The following is a 27,848-nucleotide window of genomic DNA, read 5'->3' as shown; positions in this document are numbered from 1 at the left end:
CAGTTTCCCCCCACTACAGCCTCTTAATGCTAAGCCTTGTCTACTACGAGGAAGGAAACTGTCCTTGGCCCTCTCTTAGGGCACTCAATCGCCACCACTGCATGTCCCTACTTAAGGAGGTTCTGGGATTCACTCAGCATCTAATAAAATAGCTATATGGGTGCAACCTTGGCAGTTAAAGCTATGGTGCTGATCACATCACATCCACAAATAATATAGATTATGAGCCCCTATGTCTACACCCATATGTGCCTAATTTTTGTACATTAATTAGGGTCTTCTAACAACTTATAATTATCTGTATAAATTTGTTTTCTAAAAGTAATGTTAAAAATTCCTATACTGTTATTCATATGAATCTCATTCCCTTAATGGTATTTAATTGCAATATAAGTTAACAGATGACAAGAATTACTGTGAATGTAAAATTCTTAAGGGCTTTATAATGTATATTCTTATTGACACTAATATATGTACAATGAAACTAAAAATAAAGAGATTTGTGAACAGCAATACAAATTAATTACTTTAAATGCACTGATTCATACATAAGGAAGATCCATATATGGCAAAAGTCACCTACATTTAATACCAAAAATTAGGAGTTTCAGCATAGCCACTAGACATCTATTCATTCATTTGGCTTCCAACATTCACTTCACTATATCATGGTTTCAGTTTTTGGATGTAAATAAGAAAAACATCCTCTCATGGGTCGTGCCTGTCTGTATACAAATAGCCTAATCAGGGCTGACCCTAGAGTTTAAAGTGGGATCCGAAAAACTGTGCAATGTGTCTCCACTGGGTATCAAATCCAAGACCCCTTCATTACAAGGCAACAATGTTACCACTATGCCATCAGGGAACATAGCACTGATAGTGGTCTTACACTCTCAAGATTACCTGGCGGAAGCCACTCGCCAGTTGGCTGACTCCTCCACCTACAAACCCACCACAGTTGACCTATCCTCCGTCCACCTTAACAAAATCCAGGAATTGATCCACACCCGAGGATTCCCCTGAAAGCCTGACAGCTCCTACCACAGCCATGTTAATTTCTGACGACCTCCGCACCCCCACCTTCTATAAACCTGGCAACCCTGGTAGACCCATTGTGTCCAGCTATAACTCGCCTACTGAAAGAATCTCAGCCTTTGTTGACTTCCATCTCCAGCCTCTTGTGAAAGCTCTGCCCTCCTACCTTTGTGACACAAACTACTTCCTCCAGAAAATCAGCACCCTTCCACCATTGCCCCCAAACACCATCCTTGCCACCATCGACGTCACTTCCCTCTACACCAACATACACCACTGCCATGGCCTCCATTCCATAGAATTCTACCTCAATAGCAGACACAAACCTCGCAACCCCAGCACCAACATTTCCTACAGATCCACGGTACAGCCATGGGTACCAGAATGGCCCCATCCTACACAAACCTTTCCATGGGCAAACTTGAGCAAGAATTCCTGTAACCCAACCCCTCAAACCCCTCCTCTGGCTCTGCTTCATCGACGACATCTTCATACTCTGGACACAAGAACAACCATCCTTATCAGCTTTCCTTAACTAACTTAATCACTTCCCTTCCATAAGGTTCACCTGGACTCAATCCCCCAACCAGATCTCCTTCTTGGATGGGGACGTACACATTGAGGGAGGACATCTGAAAACCTCTATCCACATAAAACCCACCAAACACATGCAATACTTTCACTTCTCCAGCTCCCACCCGTTCCACACCAAAAAAGCCATTCCATTCTCTCTGGCCCTAAGGGGACAGCGCCTGAACACTTCACCCACCTCCTGCCAGAATTATAACCTCCGCCTACACCAAGCCCTGGTCAACTGTGGATATCCCTCCACCCTGATAAGATACCTGCCGCCACCAACCCACCTACTCTAATCACCCAATATAATCCCCACCTCAACAAAATCAGACCCACACTACACTCTCTTCTTCCCATTCTCCACAGTGATCCTGAAACCAAAAACATCTTTCCTGACAAACGCAGAGTGGTTTTCAAATGCCCACCCTAACCTCCAAAACATCCTGGTCCACAACACTAAAACCTGCCCCATTCTTATAACCTCTCACACCCTCCAGATGCACACGGCCACTGGCAAATTCACCCTCCACCTCAAAGGGACCTGCCACACCTCAATTTTGATCTACACCCTCACCTGCAACATCTATGGTGATTTTTACCTGGGGGAAACATCAACGCCCCTCCGCATCAATAACCACCCTGCATCCACCCACAACCTGGACTTCACTGTCGCCATCCATACCAACCACCACAATATCCCTTTCAACGACTGCTTCCAGGTAGCGATCATCCATCTCTTACCGCAACCAGCCAACACCTCAGTTTGCAAAAGATGGGAGTGCAACCACTCCCCCTGGCCTGAACAAGGCCACCCAGTAACTTCCCCACCCACCCCTCTGCAACCCATCCCTCCTATTCTACCCTGCCCACCCACTCACAGTTTCGATGAGCCTGGTGACGGAACAGTGTTTTTTCCGTTTTTTGCACTACTTCTACGATCGAGACCTGGCAACTCTGCCAGATCTCCAACTTCCGGTTCAGTCTTTTTTCTTACACCAAAGATGCACGGATAGTCTGCAAAAATTTTATTTTTTTCACTGTCTGGTGAGTGTTTCCTTTCGCCTTCTTTGCTTTATACAGGGTGTCATTTTAATGGCGCCCACGGACCACGGAAACGTGTAGAGGACATCAAAACAAACAACTTTTCTCAGTAACATTTTTCTCGTTGGTGGGTTGTTTCGGCGCTACAGTCATTCAAAAAAGCCCTGTTTTGCCACCTAAATGCTGGCAACCACACACAAACATTTGATTGCATTGGTGACGTCATATCCTGTCGTGAAGCGATGCATTCCAGGGTTGCCAGTAACACACATATTCTGTGAAAAATGACACAGCTACAATCAGCCACATTATGTACCGTAAAACAAAACGAGAAAACACGTTCTGTAACCTAACAGGAAGTAAACAAACAATACAAAAAATGGTAGAATGAAAATCGAATTCAAGTGGAAGTGGTCATATCGAATTTTGTCTCAGCTTACATGTCAAATATTTCCAAATTTAGTTACAAAGTTGGCATCTACAATTTAGTCTTATCCACTTTGTCCTTCTGATACTAGTTGTCTGTGACACACTGAATACATGACAAAATAGAAATGAAAGAACTCAAAATTCCAAAGGTAAGCAATACATAGGTTAATATAATGTATATTCAGGGCATTATGAGGCAAGTGGCAAAAATGGTTGAAAATATAGGGATATAAGTAGTAGTAATACAAGCTCTCCGACGGCTGTGTTTATCTATGCACCGGATACACATGTAATAGTTTGCAACTGTGAACAGGACAGTATATTTGCTACTGTGTCATAATTAGATTGTTACTGTGGCTGTACATGTTTTAGCCGTAACGTAACGTGAAACTCGGATACTTCCATTATACGCACAAAAATACCAAAAGGCATATGGACACAAACCTGTAGATATCAACCTTGCAACGTGATTTGCAAATATTTGACATGTAACTGGGAGTAAACAGGCACATGTAAGCTGTAAATCCAATAAAATTTATTGTTGTTGATATTTGATATGTAGGCAGAGACAAAATCCGATATTGACACTTCATTTTGAATACGTATTTTTACCATTCTCATATCGTTAGTTCAGATCCCTCTTCACTGGAGATGACTGCTGACCTTCTGGCTGGTAGGTTATGATGTTCGGTCTTGTGGATGCGTTTCTCGCTTTGTTTTACAGCTAATAATGTGGTTGGTAGTTTGTCATCCTTCACAAAATTTGCGTGTTACTTGCAACCCTGCCGTGTGCTGTTTCGCCGCAGAAAATGACGTCACAGATACGATCAAATGTTGTGTTGGGTTGCCAGCATCCAGGCGGCAAAATGGTCTTTTTTGAATGGCTGTAGCGTCGAATCGACACACCAACGAGAAAAATGTTACTGAGAAAAGTTGTTTGTTTTGATGTCCTCTATACGAATCTGTGGTCCGTGGGCGTCATTAAAATGACACCCTGTATATATACAGGGGATGGACAAAAATATGGAAACACCTGCAGATATGCACATTACCTTTATTAATATCGAGTATAACCACCTTTGGTATGCAGAACGGCCTGCAGTCGACGTGGAATGGACAAATACAGGTCACGCATGGTTGTCAAAGGGATGTTTTACCATTCTTCCTCCAAAGCAGCTGCAAGTTGTTGTAGAGATGATGGTGGTGGGTAGCGGGCTCGCACCTTGGTTTCCAAAACTGACCACAGGGGCTCAATAATATTGAGGTCTGGCGATTGTGGAGGCCATGGCAGATGTGACACTTCATCTTCGTGCTCATCAAACCAGTCCTGGACGATGTGAGCTGTATGAACAGGGGCTGTCATCTTGAAACACGGCATCACCATCTGGGAACAAAGTTTGCACCATGGGATGCAGCAGCTGGTCACTCAAAATGGTTACGTAGTCTCTGGCAGTGACATGTCTGTCGTATGTGTGATGCTTATTGCGTAAATAGTCTGTATGGTTTATAAAACCTTTGAAGTTGTCAAAATGTAGATAAAAACAGATTGTGTTTTGTCTTGTATAAATGGAGTTCATTATAGTTTGTTGAATGGAATTTTGTGATCAATTAAATATTGTTGAATTATGCGTGCATATCATTTACAATATATTCGACACCTTGTGTGAGATCTGCGTGTGTTCCAAATACACAACAGATGTATTAAATGGCGACGAGAAAAATATTTAACGGCGTAGTACAGATTTAGGTGAGTTTTGTCTATGATTAATTGGATTTAATCGTTGCTGTAGGCATCATGTCGTACGTGCCAGGATTTGACAAATATGATCCAGATGAAGGAACCATTAACTCTTATTTGGAAAGATATGATAATTATTGCCGAGTTTTCAACATATCTGAGGAAAGCAAAGTTCCTAGATTCATATCTGTAATTGGCCCCAAACCTTATGAAGTGTTACGCGAGTTGTTCTCTCTAATACTACCAGAGAAGAAATCGTTCAAAGAAATTTCTGATAGGCTCATTTCTTATTACAATCCAAGTAGTAATTTTATAGTGCAACGCCTAAAGTTAAGAAAATGTACACAATTGGATGTGGAGAAGGTTGAAGATTTTACAAGAAGGCTCCGAAAGATAGGTGAAGCATGTGGATATGGTGAGTTTTTACCTATTGCATTGTTTGACACGTTCGTGAGCGGTTTAAGGTCTGACGTTATTAGGAAGAAAATAATAGCAGAAAATATCATGGAATTCCAGAAAGCTTTTGAGTTAGCTAGACAAATGGAAAAACTCGAGTGTGATATGAAGGATTATTACCGTGAAGTGAACTTAAAAGGCACAATGAATAATATTAAGTGCAAGGGCAATGACAGAAGATTTCATGAAGCGAATAACGTTTCACGTAAAAATGAGATTAATTCCAAATTTAGCAATCAGCAAAGTAATCTTCATGGTCAAGGTAATAATTCAAAATCATATAAATCAAAGTCCAAAGTGCAAGGGCATTATGAAGGAAGTTTTTGTTCGTTTTGTGGGAAGCAAGGCCATAATTATGTGAAATGTTATAAAAGGATTAACATTGAACGTAGAAAATCCACAAATTATGAACTCAATAACAAATTTGTTGCTCATACAACTGAGTTAGAATCCGCACCTAACTCTGAAGCTAGTCCAACAAACACAGCTGCAAATCACGATTTATTTATTGCCACTATTTTTACGCATTCTAATGATGCACAAATCAACTTTAATTAATAGAAAAGTTGATAAAGAAGAAATCGTGGATCATGCATCCAAACTTCAATCATCACAACATGTGGTCAATGATTCGGAAAATGATATAAAAGTGTGTACAAGGGAACTAGATTCCAACATTAACCAGCGTACATATTTAATAGATATTAATGTACATGGTCATGAAGCCAAGTTTGAGATTGACACTGGATCCTATGCATCTGTAGCTAGTAAAGATTTTTATCAAAAGTTTCTGCATAATGTACAAATGTCTGAACCTAACTGTACATTGAAAGGTGCTGATAATAATGTGATACCTTTACTGGGAAAAGTTAATGTGAATGTTGCGTGGAGAAATCAGTTCTATCGTCTAGATTTGTACATAATTAATTGTCATTTAGAATATCCGCTTTTAGGAAGAAGTTGGATTCAAATTATGATACCCAAGTTACATTGTGAGTTGATTGAAATTTGTGCAAGGGGAACTTGTTCTCCGCAGTCTGATATTATTGCACACAATGTCACAGGAAATAATGCAATGAACTCTGATGTTCGTAATGTCAAGCATATATTAAATAAATGTGACAATTGTATAAAAACTAATAATGTACAAGGGATCATTGATATTATAAAGGAAGAATTTCATTCTACATTTGATGGCGATTTAAGCTTGCCTATAAAAGATTTTAGAGCTGATATTCCATTAAAACCTGACGCAACTCCAATTTTTAAGAGATTTTACAATGTACCTTATGGAATTAAAGATAAAGTAAAATCAGAATTGGAAAAATTGGTAGAAAATGGCATTTATGAAAAAGTCAATACTAGTGAATGGGCCAGTCCGATGGTTGTCATTAAAAAGAAAAATGGAGATTTACGCATTTGTTGCGATCTAAAAAGTACATTGAACAAATATGTAGAAAATGCTTCTTATCCCCTACCACTGTTAGAGGATATTTTCCAGAAAGTTAGAGGAAATGCCGTATTTGTTAGTTTGGATTTGCAAAAAGCTTATTGGCAAATAGCTTTGAGTGAAAAAGCAAAAAGGTTGCTTGTAATAAACACGCCATGGGGATTATTACAACACACAAGATTACCGTTTGGAGTTAAAATTTCGTCTCAAATATTTCAGAGAGTAATTGAACAGATATTGAAAGGTCTGCATTATGTAATTCCATATCAAGACGATATTCTAATTTGTGGATCTGGACTGAATGAAACGGTTAGCAGATGTATTGAGGTCATGCACAGGTTAGCACAATATAACGTGAAGGTTAATTTGGAAAAGTGCAAGTTCTTTAAATCATCCATTCAATACTTAGGATATGAACTCTCTGCGGAAGGAATTAAACCATGCCAGTGCAAGATTGAAGCATTGCTTAATTGTCCACGTCCGCATGACGTGAAGGAATTGAAGTCGTTTTTGGGAGGCATTAATTTATTTCGAAGGTGCATTCCAAATATGACTATACTGATTCCAGCCTTGTACAATTTATTAAAGAAGAATGTGCATTGGAATTGGAGTGATGACTGTGAAAGTCAGTTCAAAAAGGTTAAAGAAGCACTGCAGTCATCCGAAACTCCGTTTGATCCTAGCAAGGATACAGTAATCATATGCGACGCTTCGAGCTATGGTCTAGGAGCTCAGATATGCCATAGAATTAATGGTGAATTGAAAATAATAGAGTGTGCATCTACTACTCTTTCGCAACATGAAATGGCTTATCCTCATCATGAAAAGGAAGCTCTTTCAATTATATTTGCCGTGAAGAGATTTAGAAAATATATTTATGGAAAGCAATTTCAAATATGGACTGATTCACTACCCGCCAAACAACTACTTCAATATGGAAAGGCTATACCCATTATGGCTTCATCCAGGATTCAACGTTGGTGTTTGTTCTTGGCTAATTATGAATATGAAATTGTGTACAAGAAGAATGTTGAAGTAGCGGATCTGTTGTCGAGGTTGCCATTGCAAGGGGAAACAGTTGATATCGACGGGATTTAGTTTGTAAATGCAATCAAGCTCACGGATCGTCTGAAAGATGTCTTCCGAACTTTGCAAGAACAAGATGTGATGTTGAAACAGGTCAAAAGGTACGTTATGGAAGGTTGGCCAGAATCTAAGATTAAGGATCCAAATATAGATGCAAGTGAATTCGAAGCGCTGAGAAGAAGAAGAAATGAACTACAATGTGAAGAAGATATATTGCTGTGGAGTTCTAGAGTTATTGTACCTAATTCAATGAGGCAACAAGTTTTGGAGAAAGCTCATGAGAATCACGATGGTGTAGTTAAAATGAAGTTACTATTGCGTGAAAGATATTGGTGGCCTGGTATAGACAAATGCGTTGAAGATCACGTAAAATCGTGCAACGTTTGTAATGCTGTAAAACCTGACACCAAAAAGAAAGAATACAATGATTGGAAGGAGGTAACTAAGCCGTGGGAGAGAGCACACATGGATTTTTTCTATTTTCAAGGAAAAGTGTTGCTTCTCGTTGTTGATGCATTTACAAAATGGCCAGAATGTGAAGTTGTATCTTCTACATCATTCAGGGATGTAAAAGGATTTATGTCAAGACTAAGTTCAAGGTATAATCAGCCATACACCTTAGTTACGGATAATGGTCCTCCCTTCCAATCTGCAGAATTCAAGAAATATTGTGAAGATCAAGGGATTGCTTTGATGCATTCACCAGCTTATCATCCGGCTAGTAATGGACAAGCTGAGAGACACGTACAAATTATAAAAAGTGCTCCGAGATGTAAATTGTACGAAACTAGAAGAGATGACAAGCATTTTGATTTAAATAATGCTTTGCTGGATGTGCTACATTGTGTCCGAATGGCTCCAAACACCGTTAATTTGAAATCTCCTGCTGAAATGATGTATGCATTTGAACCGAGACCGAAAGATGATATAAGTCGGTTGCAGGATATTCCTGATAAAAGCAAACGCGAGGATAGCAGAGGAGGTGTCAAAGTTTGGGTGAAACTTGCCATCCGAGATTCCAGTGGTGCATCCTATGTTCAAGGTGAAGTTGTCCGGAGAGCAGGGACATATACTTGGTATATTAAAGTTGGTAAAGATGTTAAGTTAGTGCATGGGAACCAGATAAAATGGAGAAATGTGAGAGAAAATGATAGAGGATATCATCATGATAGTGATGAAACAGGCGATAAGAATAATGACGCATCTTCAGAAGTCCACGAAGAAAGATATTTAGATGCGAATGATACGTTTAAGGATTACGAGAGAGGAGACAATCATGAAGTGGTGGAAGAAGCTGCAAGAGGTAACATAGATTTAGATAGACGTGAAGCAGCAGAGTCAAGAGTGTTAAGGAGAAGTCAGAGGCAAAGAAAACCACCTGACAGATTGGATTTGAGTGATTATGGTTAAAAGAAGTAAAGACATAAAACCAAAATTTTGCTAATGCAAAATTTCATCGACGCGGGGGAATGTCGTATGTGTGATGCTTATTGCGTAAATAGTCTGTATGGTTTATAAAACCTTTGAAGTTGTCAAAATGTAGATAAAAACAGATTGTGTTTTGTCTTGTATAAATGGAGTTCATTATAGTTTGTTGAATGGAATTTTGTGATCAATTAAATATTGTTGAATTATGCGTGCATATCATTTACAATATATTCGACACCTTGTGTGAGATCTGCGTGTGTTCCAAATACACAACAATGTCCATGCAGGGTGATGATGGGTCCGGCAGAATACCAAGAGATGGATGCCCAAATCATCACTGAACCACCGCCATGCTTCATTCTCGGTAACAGACAGTCTGTATCATACGCTTGTCCTGGCGTTCTCCACACGTACACTCGGCCAGCAGTTGGAAACAATGTAAAGGATGACTCATCTGACCAGATTAGTCTTCCTCTTCTCCATTGTCCAGTTTTTATGGGCGTTGCACCACTGTCTCCGTCTAGCAGCATGGTCAACAGTCACGAGTGGTTTGGGAATTGCAGATCTGCCATGAATACTCTGCTTGTGGAGTTCTCTTCTGACTGTTTTGACGCTAACAGGGTTTGTAAGCACTGTATTCAGCTCAGCAGTTACTTTTGGAGCCGTGGTGATCTTCTGTTTGGTCACAATCCTACCCCCAATTTGCCCTCTTTGAAACTCTGTCAGCTCAGACATGATTCACGATAACCTGCACAGACCGGTCGCTGAACTGTAACTGGCCCATCTGACAGGTTGGCCAGGGTGTATACATAGCAGGAAGTGCCAGTGACCACAGCACAAGTGTCAAGCAATGGTCTGAGTATAGTTTATTTGTATAGACAGAACACAAAAACAATTTTATGCACAAATAATTCAAGTTTGCCTTAGTTTTAGTGCAAATTCAGATGTAGTACTTGAAATGAGCATGTATGAAGACAGTAACTTAAAGATCACTGTATTTTGAAAATAATCTAATTCCACACACATACATGCAAGTGCCTGCATATATAAATATTTGAATATACAAACATACAACGAATAGACAACTTGTATTCTATACATGAAACCTTTTGAAGAGAATAATACACATCAAAGTACTTCAAGGAACAAAAGTTTTATATATATAAAAAAATTGTTACAATGCAGACACATTATGCCGTCTTGCTAGAAAAGAATATATATGCTACAAACTAGAAGTTATTTGCAAACAGAGGAACTAGACAGATTTTGTATTAATTGATTATGCAACCAAAAAGTTATGTTAACAGTGGTTTAATCTTTATTTTTTGACATTTTGTGGCGGTTACCAAACTGAGCCTAAACCAGTTCACATTTTTACGTTAGTCAAGTCCAGAGGAGTATATGCATTAATTATCACATTACCGAAAAAGATCAGATGAAAATGAATGACCTTTTCATAGTGCAGAATGGAAATTTTACTTGACTGTGGGAATAATATTAGTGAAACCTCGATTTTACGTTTTTCAGTGGACCAAGCTGAAAAAAAAACGTAAAATGCGGGAAAATGTAAAATTAGGGTAAATTTTATAACATTTCGCTATGTTGGAACCATCAAACTTGAATGTATAATGTGGGAAAATGTAAAAGCCGGGAACTTAAAATCGGGGGTTCCACTGTATTGACATGTTTTTGATATACAAAGTGCACATACTGTCAAATATTATTGTTTCTATTATTTAATGCATATAGACTGTTCATATGTTGCTTTCCTGTATGTATTTTCTATTGAGGTGTGACAAAAACATAAATCACAGTTTTACCACCTACACATAACCTGATAAGCATTTCATAGATTTGAAATAGGAGTGAATTCAGGAATAAAACGTGACAGGTGCAATTAATTGACATTAAATGAACTAGCAAAATGTGAAATACACTAAAATACTACACAAAAATAATTAAGAGTATAAAAAAATGGGTATGGAAATCACATATGCGTGTGTTTATGTCAAGTATTAGCACTTATTTTCTTCTTTCAATAATATATACTGTAATTATTAGAATCATAAATTTAAAAACACTTAACTTGACCACTAGATGTATGTATAAAAAATATTAAAAGAATATCCAAATATTTTTCACACCGTCAGTGGATCTTCAGCAGGAAGCATTAAGTTTTCAGGCAAATCACACCCCAGGTAGCACTCATGTTCAACACAATATTTCAAAACAGTTCGCCAATACACATCTTGAACCAGGAGATGAGGGTTGCCTAATATAACAAGTAATGCTTTTGCACGTGTAAGGGAAACATTAAGTCGACGAGGGGAGGCTACAAATCCTAAAGTATGTTGAATATCAGTTTCCAACAACTGAGAACTACTTCTTACAGTTGACAGAATAATAACTGGACGTTCCTGACCTTGAAATTCTTCCACAGAGCCTATTTTTGGAACCTCTAGTTCCATCTTTACCATAAGTGCTCGTAGTTTCATAACCTAGAAAAGTGTAAAAATTAAATACACTGTCATTAGTAGAAGCATGGATATTTCGTTTTTGACAAAAACACGAAATGTGAGATAACACATTGTAATGTTAATTTTTCATGTTTCTGAAAGGTGCGAGATGCGTTTTCCTACCCTGTTTTGTCATGAAATGAACTGCAAAATATGAAATAGACTTAAACACGAAATTTAGAGTTTATATGCTGACCCAACACTTTCTGAAGTTTGAATTATCCTGCGAGTTATGCAATTCTTGGAAAATTGATTAATTCTGCTGTAAATATGTGAGTTTTTGTTGAGTTGGTGTTTTAAGTCTACTTTATACACAGTAAGGCTAATTGGGACTGGACCTACAGTTTAAAGTGGGATCCGAACCACAATGTGCGTCCACCAGGTATTGAACCCAGGACCCCTTGATTACAAGGCAACAATGCTATCACTGCACCATCAGGGAGGCCCCTGTAAATATTTTAGAAGCAAAAATGAACCCCTTTATACAGGAATAAACCTAATACTCTGGTAACTACATAAATGTGCTATTAGAAGGGATATGTTTATTTTGTGAAATAAGTGCAGTTTTTAAATCAAATTTAGGATTATATTCACAATTTTAAAACCAAACTGTCATTTTATATATAAACAGATCCCATGAGGAGGATATGCATGTTGTTCAATATAGTCTCTAATAATGCCCCTGACATTGATCTATTTAGACTTAAAAGCAAACATATTATGTGAACCCTGTATAATAGCATTGTAACAAAGTAGGTTGTATACTTTATGATATTCCACCCTTGTATTATATATTGTTATTATGTAACGATTATTCTGTTCCTTTTTATAGTTTCTTTTCTCATTGTCTTTGTATTATCTTTCCAATTCTTTATTACTTTTGTTTTGTCAACATGTATGTGAACTTAACCTCAAAGCACTGTAACTGGGCATTTGACTGTAGTGTTTAATAAATAAATAAATATACCACATTTGATTCAATTTTTCACCGCTATAACAGCGAAATTTTATTTTATTTACCGCTTTTGAACCCAAAATTGACTTTTTGCACCAAAATTTTCCTTCTTTATTTACCACAAATGTGTGCCTCTAGTCATTTGTAAGGAATTTGGGCCAATGTAAAATCAACTTTTTACATGCAATGTTCTAAACACATTTTCATCGTGAATTGATGAAGTGTTCTTACCTTGTATTAGGGCTGAGCCAATACCACTTTCAACCGATACCCGTACCAATAATCTTATTGACTCCTACCGATACCGATGCTTGAAAATTGCAATTAAAAGTTGTTCAAAATACCGATTAATATTAGTGTGTGAGTATTAAACTCCTATCATAAGCATCAATTCACAAGAATTACATCAGAATATAAAACTACGTGGTATGTAGTCACAAAATACAGCATGTTCTGTTCAAACCTCCCACATTTCAATTCATCATTGCTAAAAGGTTATGAAACATAATGGAATACGAGTGGTACTAGATGAAAGATAAACTCAACGAATTTTATTGCATGACCTCGAAGTTCACCGTTCTCTCACTATGCAGTGCTACAATTGCGACTCTGCAGCAGCGTGCACAATCTGTATTCTGGTATGCAGAGACAAAATCAGTCATTACAGAGAGAATATGGAGGTGAAGCACCTGATGAGAAAACCATTAAGGCATGGTGTGCGAAGTTTGAACTTTGAACTGCTTGGACACTTGGCAAAGTGATTTACGCAGGCTTCTCTAAAATCCCGCTCAAATTTCTTCCACCTTTTCCTCTGAAACACCCGCTCAAATTTCTTCCACCTTCTCCTCTGAAACACATAGGCGACAACCTCCGGATTGTTTATTAACACTTAAAGTCGCCAAAAACTTCACACCATGCCTTAATGGTTTTCCCATCAGGTACTTCTCCTCCATATTCTCTCCGGTAATTTCTTTGCACTGTAATGATTGTTTTGGTCTCTTCATACCAGAATACAGATTGTGCACGCTGCTGCGGAGTTGCCATTGTGCTTTATGCGATTGTGGCGATGCACAGTGAACTTCAAGGTCATGCAAAAAACAATTTTTGAGTTTCTCTTTCATCTAGTACCTCTCACATTTCATTACGTTTCATAACCTTCTAGCAATGATGAATTGAAATGTGGGAGGTTTGAACGGAACACGCTGTACAGTTTTTTACACAATATTGGTGAGTAATTAATGCAAACTTCAAATTTTGCATACTTTCCAGGGCAATTAAGACTCCGTGAAAATGCTAATTTTTCCTGATTATGCAAAAAGACCAACATGTCGAGAAAGAATCGACTGGTACTGGTACATAAAACCAAACCAATACTTTCTGATACTGATACCACTAATATCGATATTTCAGCATCGGGTTCAGCTCAGCTCTAATTTATATCTATTCAATTAAATAAGTGTAATGCAACTGTTATCTTGTGGCTCCGGGACTCCTTGGCCTATTTGTATTGAGCACTAATGAGTTATGTAGACAATGTGGTTGTTTCGGAGCCAGAGGGAGCTTGTTTCAATATGTCATCAGACTTGAAATTCAGACAGTACACGGTATGAAGGATTGCCTACTATGAACTCAGCATAAAATAATATGGATAACAATTTTTGTAGATTAGAAGTTCCACTACAAGCCAATCGACCTGATCTAGCCTTAAATAGTGAGACTAAAATAAGATAATTACTTACAATTCTGTATAGGAGTTATGATTAGACCTCTGATTTTAGGTATTTAAACAATTTTTTCCTTTACAGGTATGTTAAGAAATAATAAGTTATGTCAGCATTTCGTTAAAAAAGGCAACAACTGATGAAGTTTTATAGTGCCTAAAAAAACCTATTTTAAAATTACGTGCCTAAATCAAGCCTTTTTTAAGGTTTTTATATATTTTTAAAGGTTTTAGAGGATTTTTATGTCACACAGAGACATTTGCTTTGTTTGATCACGAAAAAATTCAATAACGAAAGTGTTTGAAACGTGCTCTCCGTCGATTTCCCTTCCTCGAAGTCCATGGTAAGTTTTCAAAGCTCTAAACAAAGCAAAATGTCTGGTGCCACTGTTACCTGTACAACCCAAAGTGGTCTGATCTGTGTTGTCTTGCTCACTTTCGCATCACTTGCACACAAGTCTTACAAACTAACATTTCAGCACTGAAGTTTGCACCACTAACTATGTTTTTGTTGAAACATTATTATTTTTAGCATATGATGATCCCCACAGACAAAATTGCGGAGTTTGACTGTGGATAATATGAAAAAAGATTCTTGCCTAACTATACAGCAAAGACTGGATTTTAATAGCAAATTTCCAACGGTATTGCCATATGGTTAGGCAACACACATAACGTTATGCAATATAGTGCGTATTTCAGGATATAGGTGGCCCATTTTCATTGCTGGTGACTATACTTTTCAGGAATTTTGAACTACTTCAGGATTTTTGAAGCCTAATTTATGATTTTTAGGACCTATTTTAGAATTTTTAGAACCTATTTTAGGGTTTTTTGAACCTATTTTAGGATTTTTAGAGCCTATTTTAGGAACCTACAAGCACACTTTTTATAACCTAAAAATCCAAGGTCTAGTTATCATATATCATATCAATGTGTAGCATAGATCATTCATGTTATGTGAGAGCAGACAGGAAGCCTGCAAAGCTGACTACTACAAGTCCAGCTGTAGTGGTGACACTAGTTGTTTTAATAACACATTATCGGTAATAACTATATTGAAATCTCAACAATTATTGTAGAAAGCCCTTTATATATATTGCATCAACATCGTTGTGTGTTGCCGAGCATTGTTATTTTAAGAATTTCATGAGTAGCTTTTCCAACATTGGTATGTACTCTGTTGAGATTTTTCTTTCTAAATAGCAGAAAAGGATATTTGCTTATTTAAAATTCACATAGAATGTCCATCTTGGTGTTGAAATATGTTTCTGAGGTCTGCTGCAAAGATAACAAGATTTTGATGCAGACACACTTTATTTTTTTTATATAGTATGGTGATATTTTGTAAGAATGTTTTAAATTCATGAAGAATGCTCATCTTGGTTTTCAAAAATATATGTATTTGAGGCCGATAAATTGAAATATGTTATTGTCTGTTGTAGAAGTCATGAATTTACCAACGATGCCATTATTTTAAGATTGTGTATTATAGCTTTCGACTGTTTTGAGAGCAATGAAAAACAAAATAAATTACTAATTTATTACTTGTGGAAAATGTTTTTCATTGATATTAGATTTCTTATAACAGAAACTTGAACCTTTAGCAGATGAAGCCTCGCACACCTGAAAAGCCTCTGCGGACAAGACCTTTTAGAGCATGTAATTTTCAAATTTGAAAAAAAAAAAAAAAACAGCGGCAGCTGCTCGAAAACAAATTGTCGTAGAGAGGTGGGGTCAGTTTTGTTTTTCTTAAAACCAGGGATTTTAGTGGATATCAAGTTGATCCAAGATATGGGTAAAACTGCAAAAAGTCATAATGTAAATAAATAAAATAAAAATGGCATACAACATGCCCCTATAACTCCCACAATAGACTGAAGTGAATGAAAAATGTAGTACAAGGTAATCCAGAAAATAAAGACAGTTTGGTTATACAAAATGAAAAACAAAAAAACAATTCTGTTACATACCTGAAGCTTCCTTCACTTGTCTACATAATCACCTCCTACATTTAAACATTTGTCGTATCTGGGCACGAGCTTCAGAATTCCCATGTTATACTCTTCTGCCGCCAGTTCATTAAGCCAGGTGGTCACTGCATTCAAACAAAAGACCGCTCACACATTTCCGCCACGCAGCTCACTCATCTTTCTCTTTTCAGGGTTAACTGGCTTCCGTAACAGCTGTGCTCATAACGCTGTGAGTGGAGGTTGTAAGAAGTCGTCCTTGTGCAGTTGGGGTGGTCAAATTGAACTGCGTGATGGAAAATCCCGCCGACTGTGAGGTAAGGAGTGTTATTATATTTTTGATCATCCACTCTATAGTCCAGACCTTGCTCCTAGCTTTCCCCATTTCCCTAAGCTGAAAGAGTTTCTGTGCGGTAAACGTTTTGGAAGTGATGAAGAGTTGGAGAATGCAGTGACCACCTGGCTTAATGAACTGGCGGCAGAAGAGTATAACACGGGAATTCTGAAGCTCGTGCCCAGATATGACAAATGTTTAAATGTAGGAGGTAATTATGTAGACAAGTGAAGGAAGGTTCAGGTATGTAACAGAATTGTTTTTTTCCAATAAATATTGTGTTTTTCATTTTGTATAACCAAACAGTCTTTATTTTCTGGATGACCCTCATATGTAGCAATAGTACATCCATTCTATATGGAGATACCTGCAATATCAATATATCTATCAACCATCCCTCCTCTAAAGGCTTAAGGTCATTGTAACCCAAATCTAGAGAGTTGCCATTCTATAAAGTGTTATGTAAATTTAAGTGCATTCAGGTACCTCCTGCAGTATGCAGATGCAGCCAAGCGAGAGCTTACGAGCTACCGCTAACCCCCAATAGAATAATATCTTTAATCTAAAAGGCTCCAGGTCTGATCCCCGAACCTTTCGAGGTTCACACACTCAGTAAAAGTGTGTCACAAGACGTGGTAGAGGTGCGATTTGGGCCTCTCATCCATTTCCTTTCCGGAAATGCGATGAGAATAGACCGTTAATTTTCCACGTATTGGTGGTATCAGCCTTCATTTATATCATCTTGCACTAAATGCAACTGGCATTTCTTTGCCAACCCAAGAGAGTGATGATATTGTGGAAAACTAGTCGCACACTTTAACAGCAACCCATTTTACTAACTGGAACTTAATTTTTTCTCACATCTCACTTCTTAGTGCTTTGCACTCTTAACGCCACTTAATGTTCTCACAAATTGCATTCATTGTTCTAAATTTATATTGGTGACCACGGCAAATTATTTCATTTTTGACAGCGACGTCGTGATAGTTAATGATGTGGAATGTTCAGTTTAGATTATTGTGACGAATTAGATGCCACACTAGATAGAATCCAAGCTTTGGCAGAGAATGTGGTTGGCGGAGAATCCAGTTTTGTAAATACTCAACCATCTGCGTCCTCCACTCCAATAAGGCGTAGCCCTGTATTTACCCGTAGCCGGGCTAGACTTTTGCCTGTTAGCACCCCAGTTCGAGTCCCGCCCAGAACTATGGCATGCACAGGTTTTATTAACCCGTTCTTGTTGGACGGCTTACAGTTCCAAGGCACGGCCGGAGAAGATGCAAATAAATTTTTTGATAGAGTGGAGAGTTTAGCTCTACTTAATGATTGGGATACCCCGAAAAAACTACAAGTTTTGCCGGCTCTTTTACATGGGCCAGCCTTAAGATGGCACCAAGCATGGGTACAAACTATGGGAAATCAGGCCATTACGTATGATCTCTTTAAATCTAAAATGATTGAAGAGTTTACCGGATCCATAGACAAGCTGCAATTAGAAGAGCGCATTAAGCATAGGCTACATCGAGACGACGAATCAGTGTCGGACTACATAAGAGATAAGCAGCTTCTCTTATGTAAAATGGATCCGAACATGCCCATCAGTAAACAAATAAAACATTTGTGTTTGGGTCTTCAACCTGAATACATTCGCGAAACTTATAAGAAGGAATATGCTTCGGTCCCTGAGCTCTTGCGAGATTTAAAGCAATTCGAAAAAATTCAGTTTTTGATCAAACAGAGAAAAATCCAGGAGTTGATGTCAGAAGCTCACAAAGGTTCATTGTTCTATCCTGTGAATGAATTGAAACTGCCATGTGCGCAACAGCTCCCCTTTCACAACACGCCGGCGAGACCTTGTGAAACACCACGTTCTCAGGCCCATCCCGACCTCGAGAAGCGTGTCACCGCCATGCAGGCTGAACTGGATTCTTTGAGAGTACACAACGTTGTACCTTCGAACCCAGGACCTTCGACCCCGGGACCTTCGTCTCAGGAGACAGGTCTCGAAGCTCAATTAAAGAGTTTATCTCTTAAGATGGATGAAATGGTGAACGCCCAGAATAAGCAGGACAGGCATACACAAGACACCCGACATAACTTCACACGTTATAATAATTATGAAGGTCAATCCTATAAAGGTAACAATAGAAATAACAGAGGTTATTTTGGCCGTGGTAATGATAATTTCCAACAAAATTGTTATCGTCGGAACAGACATTATCAGACCCCCAATCGCGGCCAGTGGCGCAATGGAAATTCGCGCTTTCATTCTTCGCGTAATTTTTCGCGGGGCCGGGGCACGACCGGTGATCGGGGCGACCGGGGTTCGACCGGTGACCGCCGTGAGGGGCAGAGATGTGATATTTGCAATTATCCCAATCATGATTCGTCTGTCTGTTTTCAGAATAGAGACAATTTAAACGACTAGGGACTGTGCATAAAGGAAACATATGCCCAGCAAATGTTGTAGGTCGTACGTTGACAGTTTCCACTTTTCAAAATGCTGACTTAATTTATGTAAATGGTAAAGTCTGTGGTACGCAGCACAAGTTCCTTTTGGATAGCGGATCTCAAATTAGCGTTATAGGAGATATACCAGCGCCCGCCCATACCCCAAGATTTAAAATTAATACAATAGTTCAAGGCGTCACTAATGGGCAACTCCAAATCAATGAAATTGTAATTTTGACCTTTTCTTTTAATGGACATTCTTTCAGACACCCATTCAGATACATTCCAAAATTTTTGCATGGCATTATATTGGGGAATGATTTCTTAAAGAGTCACAAGGCAAATCTTGATTTTCAGTCCAACAAACTTGTTTTAACACGTTTTGGTACTCCTCCCAGAAACCGTATCCAGAGGGAAAGTGGTAAACCTTTCGCTGTGTCCGTGAAAGTTTCAAATATGCTACAACACCTTTTACGACCAGAATTTGTGGCACCTAAAAAGATTAGAGTAAAACCTAGATCTCACTTATGCATTCCCGTGAAATTAGTTAATACTCACGATAAGGCTAGGAATCTTTTAGAACCAGATCAACAATTTCAGACTAAATCCGGCTTGCTAATCCCCCGGGCTCTTCTCAACTCGGATTCACCCCTGATTTGGGTAACCAATCCACTTATGCATAACATTATTATTAAAAAGGGGACAAGACTAGGACAGGCCGAACTTTGGCATCCTCTTTGCACTCGTGACAGCTCTAGCCAGTGCACGGACGCAAGTAGGGAAAGTTTAAGTGAAATCTATGTTCAGAAAGAAAGTTTTGGAGAAAGTACTAAAAATGCACAGGTTAATATCACAGCAGAATCACAACAACCCAGTGGCGTGCAGCCCGACGTCACTACACTTGACATTAATCCCGAACTGCAACCCGAAGAGAAAGAACATTTGCTACAATTACTGCACAAATATAAACAGGTTTTTTCGTGGTCCGAAGACGATATGGGAAAAGCGACAAATTATGTGCACAAGATCAGGCTAAAGGATGATTCAGATTTTCATTTGCCACCTTATCAAGTACCGATTCATCTTCGTGCGCAGCTTTATGATCAAGTTGATACTTTGTTACGGCAAGGCGTAATTCGTCCGAGCACCTCACCCTTCAATTCTCCTGTATTTTTAGTTCGTAAAAAAGATGGTGATTACAGATTACTCCAAGATATGAGATTTCTCAATTCACGTACTGTCTTTGACGCGCTTTCGATAAATAATCTCCAGGAAACGCTCTACAACATGGGTGGCAAGCGGTACTATACTTCGTGTGATCTCCGCAGCGGATTTTTTCAAATACCATTATCGGAGAATTCAAAACAGTACACAGCATTCACAATTCCTGGGAAAGGTCACTATGAAATGCAGTATGCTGTACAAGGCCATATTACATCTCCAGCAGCGTTAACCCGCTGCCTTCAATTGGCTTGCTCTGGCTTAAATAACGATCATTTTTCATCCTACATGGATGATCTCTTCTGCTATTCCGACAAATTTTCAGATATGTTAACAACACTTGAACGGCTATTTCAATGTCTGATTGCTGCAGGATTACGCCTGGCCCCACACAAATGTCATTTTGCATATTTTCAAATTATGGCACTTGGGCACAAGATTGGAAAGCATGGCTTTTCCGTGTGTGACAAAATAATTGACTCCATCACCAACTATAAAGTTCCAACTACTACAAAGCAGGTCCGACGTTTTTTAGGACTTTGTTCTTATGTCCGAAAATTCATCAAATCCTTTTCAGAAATAGCTGAACCACTACAAAGATTGATCGGTAAAAACAAGAAATTCGTATGGACTGACGAGCAACAAGCAGCCTTCGAGAAGTTAAAACATGCACTAATTACAGCCCCGGTTCTGTTACCATACAGCCCTGGCAAGGAAACGCGTCTTTATACCGATGCAAGCACAAAGGCGATTTCTGGCGTTTTAATGCAGCCTAACACCCAGAATGAATTCCAACCTATCGCATACTGTAGTCGCACGTTAAAAGAACATGAAAAGAAGCTAGGAATAATTGAATTGGAACTTACTGCAATTCTATATGCTTTTAAAAGCTTTAGATTCTACTTACTTGGCAGGGAGTTCGATTTATTTACAGACAACCGAGCTATTACCTATATTCGCACATCACGTCATCTTTCTGCTAAACTTTTAAGGTGGTCTTCCATTCTCGAAGAGTACAATTATACTGTATCACACTGTAGATCTACTCAAAATATAGCAGATTCACTTAGCAGAGAGTGTGGCAATTTGCCTGCCGACAACGAGCCAGAGTTGCCAGAACCACGCATGTTTTTATTGCAGGATACCACTGTGGACGTCGCCTCACACCAGCGTGCAGATTCATTTTTTGGTGATATTATTAAAGTTTTGGAAAGCCCAGAAGACGGAAATGTGGACATTTCGCCAGCCCTTCAAAGACAAGCGTGCTCCTACACACTGGAAAATAATTTGCTATATAGGCAACATAAAATGGCAGGTGGATCTCGTAAACTACTATGTATACCCCGGTCCTTGCAAAAATCGGTTGTCGAATCGATTCATTGTTCTCCTATAGGTGGAGCTCACTTCGGCTTTACCAAGACGTATCATAATGCTCTTTCTAGATTTTATTTCCCTTTCATGAAGAATCTCATACAGAAAATTGTCAGGGAATGTATTGTTTGTCAGCAGCATAAGAGGCCTGTCGGATTCCCAAATGGCGAGCTTTTAACCTTCCCCCCACAAAAACCTTTTGAGAGAATTGCGGTCGATTTTAGCGGCCCCTATCCTGCGAGTGGCATGTTACGCCACAAGTATATTTTAGCGTGCTCGGATTTTGCGACCCGTTTTCTCATTGGCAAGGCAGTATCCGAAGTTTCAGCTGCGACCGCTGCTGATTTTATTTACGAGGAAGTAATACTTAAATTTGGCTGTCCGATAGACATCACTACGGACAGGGGAACAGGATTCACATCCAAAGTATTCCAGGAATTAAACTCTGGAATGGGGATGCAGCTTAAGTTTGCGCCCGCTCAATTCCACAATAGAATCGGGATTATTGAAAAATCACATGGCACTTTGCAACAGATTCTCAAGAGATTTGTCTCGAGCTCACACTGTAACTGGAGCGATTACTTGCAACCTGCTATTTTTTCCTGTAATATTAGCAGGAATGAGAATTTGAAGAGTTCACCATTTTTCCTACTTCACGGCTTTGAACCCCGGACTCCGGCGGAAGCGGCTCTCCACGCAACACCGTGTGACCACCCGTCCAACGAGACGAAGATACGCATCCTGGAAAAAGCACGTTTATCAGCCGCCGAATGCCTACAGAAACGATTCAAGGAGACGAAGAAATACTACGACAAACGGCATAAGTCTGTGAACTTCAATCAAGGGGACCAGGTCTTGATATTTGATCCTACAAACCGCATTGGCGGGGCGCGATGTTTCAGTAATATTTTCCGCGGTCCTGCTACAATTTTAGAAAAAATAAATCCCAACACATACAAGGTGGAATTCACGAACAAGCGGGGTAAAACCGTCATCGATGAAATTGCTGTCCAACGCTTGAAGATTTATCACCCACCTTCAGATGGAGATGGCGACGAAGATCTGCCCATAACGGAAGAAGGGGAGCAAATCGAGGATTAAAAACAATGCATGTACGCGCGTTATCTCGTCATACAGGTTTTACAACATCCTTTTCACTTAAAGATAAAATACGAGTAACATTTCTATACCTTTTCATTTGTTAATAAATTTTATGTGTGAATAATCAATTGTTACTAACCAAACGGTTGTCACTAAGTGAAATATTCAGTCATGCACACTAAATTACATCGTCAGATGAAAGCAACATTGACTTTCAACAACACCGATATATATATTTTCTGTAATGCGCATGGACACCAGGAGTTTATTTAGTAACTACACAATACTATAATAGTAGTGATACGTACGAAATATATTTTAATGCGCCTTTTGATTATCCTTTCTCCAGTTACCCAAGGATCCCAATTAACTGGTGAAAGTACCTTTCGTTATCGACGAAATGGCATAAGATGTAGGTCTCCAGAAGACTTTAGTTATATTTTTCAAATAAATGTGCTAAGCACATATAAATAATGAAATGTGAACATAAGATGTTCCACTGTAATTTTAGTGTTAGAGAATTTTCATGGCTGAACAACACATTCACATATTTATTAGCGTCGAATTTTTTATTTCCAGATCATCGGATTTACATCTTCCAAACTTTTTTTCCTTTTACCCGCCTCTAATAATAAATTTTATAGTGCAAAAACAGAATAGGATTACTTATATTTAAGAACCGAATAGGAAACGCACAGCTACGGTATCTTTTGAAAATATATATATAGAGCTCATAGCACGCCTAATTAACGATAATTTAGTGTACTAAGTGGTCAAGAATGGATTGCAACCATCCTACTATGAATAGTTTGGGAGTACTTATAGTATTATATATTAATTTCCCATCAGTTCAGGCGTTATCATTTACAGAGATATTTTCAGAAGCGTTCCAATTCCCGTATGTAATCTGTACCAGTTTGGTCATTGCGACCTTTGTTATATGTTTTATTTTAGTAATTATTTTACTCTGTTCTCGTTTTTATCGCTCTAAGCCTGCAACAAAGAAGCTTCAAGTACAAGACATTGTGGTACTACATGACATAGCTAGCGAAGTTAACTCAGAAATGAATCATGTTTATGATAATGTTTGCATGGAACTAGAAACAAACACCCAGGGGATAGTACCACTAAACCCTTCTCCAATACCATTTGTTCAGATTGAGTGTAGACAGCACCCTGCTCCTCCCACCTGTGCTCCTGACAGACAGTTACCTGACGTAATGGATGAAGGTGTTACTGAGCTTTATTTAATACCAATTTCTGTTACTATCCTAGCTCAGGATCAACCCATTGCTTTTGTCCATCACGATATGTATGATGATTTATAATTGATTTACGTGCCAATATAAATTGTTTCTAATTTTTTTCATTGTGATAAATTTATAGTTTCCATTATGTCTACACCCCACATTTGCACTATAGTTCTTGGTGCACGGTCAAGTACACATTTCTGCAAGCGTCGTCACGTTTCTCTTTTCCTTACAATTTTTTTTTCTCTCTCAAACCTTACCCCCCCCCCCCCCCTCCTAGTACCCAGCGGAGAACCGCAAGAACGCAATACCTCACATTTTCTTGCAAGTTAATTTCCTCCATTCCGTTTTACCAGCGTTAGTTAATTCCAGCAAACTCTGACGGCTGCGATTCAGCGTTCCCATACACCCAGTAACCTTGGACAGTTCCGGCCGAAGGTGAAAATTGATACAATGACAGGATTGCAATATGACAATGCACAATAGCTAACCCCGCTCCTTTTCCAAGGAACTGACTCTGAGCAGAACAATGCATCTCTTGTTACCTTTTCCTGACTTCGCATAATCTGTTGCCTAGCGGCGACTGTATTGCTCTCGCAGCCGGACAAGATCGAACCATGTTCCAGCATGCTTAGCTTTTAGAATTTCCCCACCCCAGAATTTTTACGAGAATTATCCTGACGCCACAATTTCTTACACTTCAAGTCATCACTCGCATTGAAGCTGCGGTCGAAATTTTATTTACTAGTTGGCGATTATAATTCATCATTATTTCCAACGAACTGTTTCAGTACTCATAATGATGGCTGGCCTGTTCCAATGCCTTCGTGCGTAAATGAAAGTGACTTGCCAGAGATATTTAAATATCTTATTTTTACATTCGTAGAATTATACTCAAAAGTCCACAGGCAGATTTAGGCTCATATTTACATTTACAAATTCAAATGTCATTTTTAAGAGTCGACATAACTGTAAATTTAATCAATTTCTTAAACCGTTGTGTGTTTTATTACCTTTGGCTAATTGCAACGCACATCACGACGCATATTGCGACGGTACGCGAATTTCATACCGGGGCTTGACCGTGACGGTCGCTACCCGTGTCCCAGCCAGGCGCGTACCGTCCGGACCGTTGTGGATTCCCCACAACAGCCCGTTTTGGCTTAATTAGCCTTGATTGAAATTTTTGATTGATTTTTTTGTTTGTTTCATTTTTTTTCCACGCCTACATCTCTTGGTCATATGAAATGCAATTTACACCTAGCAACCGCATCAATTTTGCAAATTTACTGATGAGTCTCATTCTCCTTTGTTTCAGACACGAAGCGAGGATGCCTTACTTCGGTTGGATTATATTCCTTCTATCCCTCACCATTCCCCCAACCTTGCCCTTAACGACGTCAGATGAGCGCGATTCGATGTTTATTCAATCACTTGGCTTGCACTATGAAAAACAAAGTCTACTGATCCATACTCACCGCAACATATATACCACGCTCAATGTGCATCTAGATGTGAACATTGACATCAAAGACCCCGCCGACTGCCCTCATGGGTCTCAAATTGCCGCTCAAGCCCACGCAAAAATTGACACTTATTTACTTGAAATTTCCAATTATTTTCCTTGCCGTTTTGTAGTCGGCGACACGAGACCCCATTGTAGTTTAACTCCAAACATTTCATCTGACGCTCAGCCTAGGAATAAACGTTCCTTAATCCTAAATTTACTGAACCTATTTAGCGCGGGTATGTCAATTTATAATACTTTCTCTATCCATCACCTTCAGTCCTCGGTACAAACACTCGCCGAAAATCAACATGAGATCTCTGCAGAACTCACACGTATGAAACAAGATGAACTGCGTACCTTTGGTATAGTTAACAACATTTTATTGATCCTTAAACGTTCAATTTTGGATTTGCAGAAAAATTTAATGGCCAGGTTCTGCGATTTGTACACAGCGGAGCGTCATATTTTGTCCCTTCTCCAAACAGCTGGAATTTTTGAGCGTGTAGATTTTCTCATAGCCGAAATAGCAACCAATAAACTATCATATCATATGATATCTCCCCATTGGCTGCGCACTTTTATAAATTTACATCCTGATTTCAAAAACACTCTGTATACGACAGACGTTGGTTTGTTCTACACTTTGTCCAACGTATATCTTATTAATTACGATATGACTTCACGTTCCTTCCATTTATTAATGGAAACTCCTTATCTATCATTAAATTCAATTTCTCCAGTGTTCAGAGCAATCAATCTTGGCACCCTTCGACAGGACAAATGGTCACGAGTTAAAGTACCCGAACTGACTTATACAATCCAGCATAACGGCTCTCCTCGTGTAGTGGAAATTGTGGACAGTAGTTGCCAGTTCATTTCATTTTTATATATATGTAGACACGCCGAATTGTCAATCCAGGAAAACGTTATTTGTCTTCAGAATTTGGTTTACCATAACTCTACAACTTCCTGTGCAATGGAAATAAAATCTCATACTGGCCCCGAGCTACAACGAATTCGAACACGGAATGGTGTTCTGATCTCTGGTAAAGGACAATTTAAACTGTCTCAAATTCTTCATGGCAATGTCAATAGTCAAACCACGGTGTCTGTATTGGAAGGAAATTCTGTGTTTTTGCATTACAATGACTTCGATCAACTTATTTTTGCTGATGAAATAATTCACACTCGCCAATCGCTGGACACGACAGTCAAACTGTCAGATGTTAATCTACCTTTTAATTTGTCTCTCAATTTTTCTGACATCATCCTTCCGGATTGGACTGATATGAACTTAGCTTTACTGAAATTAAATCAATCTTTGGCCACAGAAATCCCGTTACATGAGATCGTTTTCTCAAAATACTCAATCGCCATATTCCTTCTGGTCGTCTGGAATTTTGCACTTACCGGCTATGCCTTATATCATTATTACATGAAGTGTCGTTCTTCCGTACCATACCCCGTTCGGTTTAGAAATATTGACCCTGGCAGGCCTTGTCAGCTCCTGCTCAGAATGTGTAGAATAAGCTTTCTACAGGAAATGGTAAGAACACTGGCCTTTGGCAAGAGGTGACGAGAGGCCAAGCGAGGGTTTATATACGTGCGCATGAGAGCGACACGAGGTCTTTTAATCTGGAATCATCGGAGAAGCAGGAGCTACTGGGCTTATTTCTAAACCGAACAGGGTAAGCTAGTCTACACCCATTCTGCCATTTGCATTGCTCACTTCAGTCTAGAAACGAATCATGAGTCTATTTTAATGTATAGTTAGATATTTGTACCTGCCCGTTCAGGGCTGTCTCTACCATCAACTAGTTCTAATAGTACATCCCTATTTAAGATCCCCGAGTTAAAGGAACGCTACGTGGTGGATTGATGCGGTCATTTTCATTTTCTTTTGGAAATGAAAAGCGTCATGCCTTGTTTTCATAAACGAAAATTGAAAGGATAAGCAGAGGAACGCTACGTAGTGAAGTTGCGGAATTTTTTCATTTATTTCACTCTGAAATAAATGAAAATTGAAATTTGTTAAATAGTGACATGTCAGAATTGTTTTTTTTCTTCGCGAATCTTTATTTTTGGGGAAAGCTGCGTAGCACGCAGTTTTAATGTTAATCATGGTTAATGTCGATAATCAGCTATAATTCAGTCCTTACCCACCACACCCACCCAATAGGCTAATCACCCGCTGCATTAAAGCACATTAC

General features: G+C 38.8%; 1 protein-coding gene across 1 annotated transcript in view; it reads right to left on the bottom strand.

The window, feature by feature from the left end:
* Positions 1–10,099: 10,099 nt before the first annotated feature.
* armi (probable RNA helicase armitage) overlaps positions 10,100–27,848 on the bottom strand; it is a 59,134-nt gene continuing 41,385 nt past the window's right edge. The window contains exon 5 of the mRNA XM_083144038.1: positions 10,100–11,737. Within this exon, the coding sequence (XP_083000164.1) occupies positions 11,378–11,737 (360 nt within the window). The 3' untranslated portion in view covers positions 10,100–11,377. The remainder of the gene's footprint in view (positions 11,738–27,848) is intronic.

Source organism: Lepisma saccharinum, chromosome 22 (genome assembly GCF_977018435.1).
Source record: "Lepisma saccharinum chromosome 22, izLepSacc3.1, whole genome shotgun sequence".
Taxonomy (NCBI): Eukaryota; Metazoa; Arthropoda; class Insecta; order Zygentoma; family Lepismatidae; genus Lepisma; species Lepisma saccharinum.
This window is presented reverse-complemented; position numbering and strand designations above follow the sequence as displayed.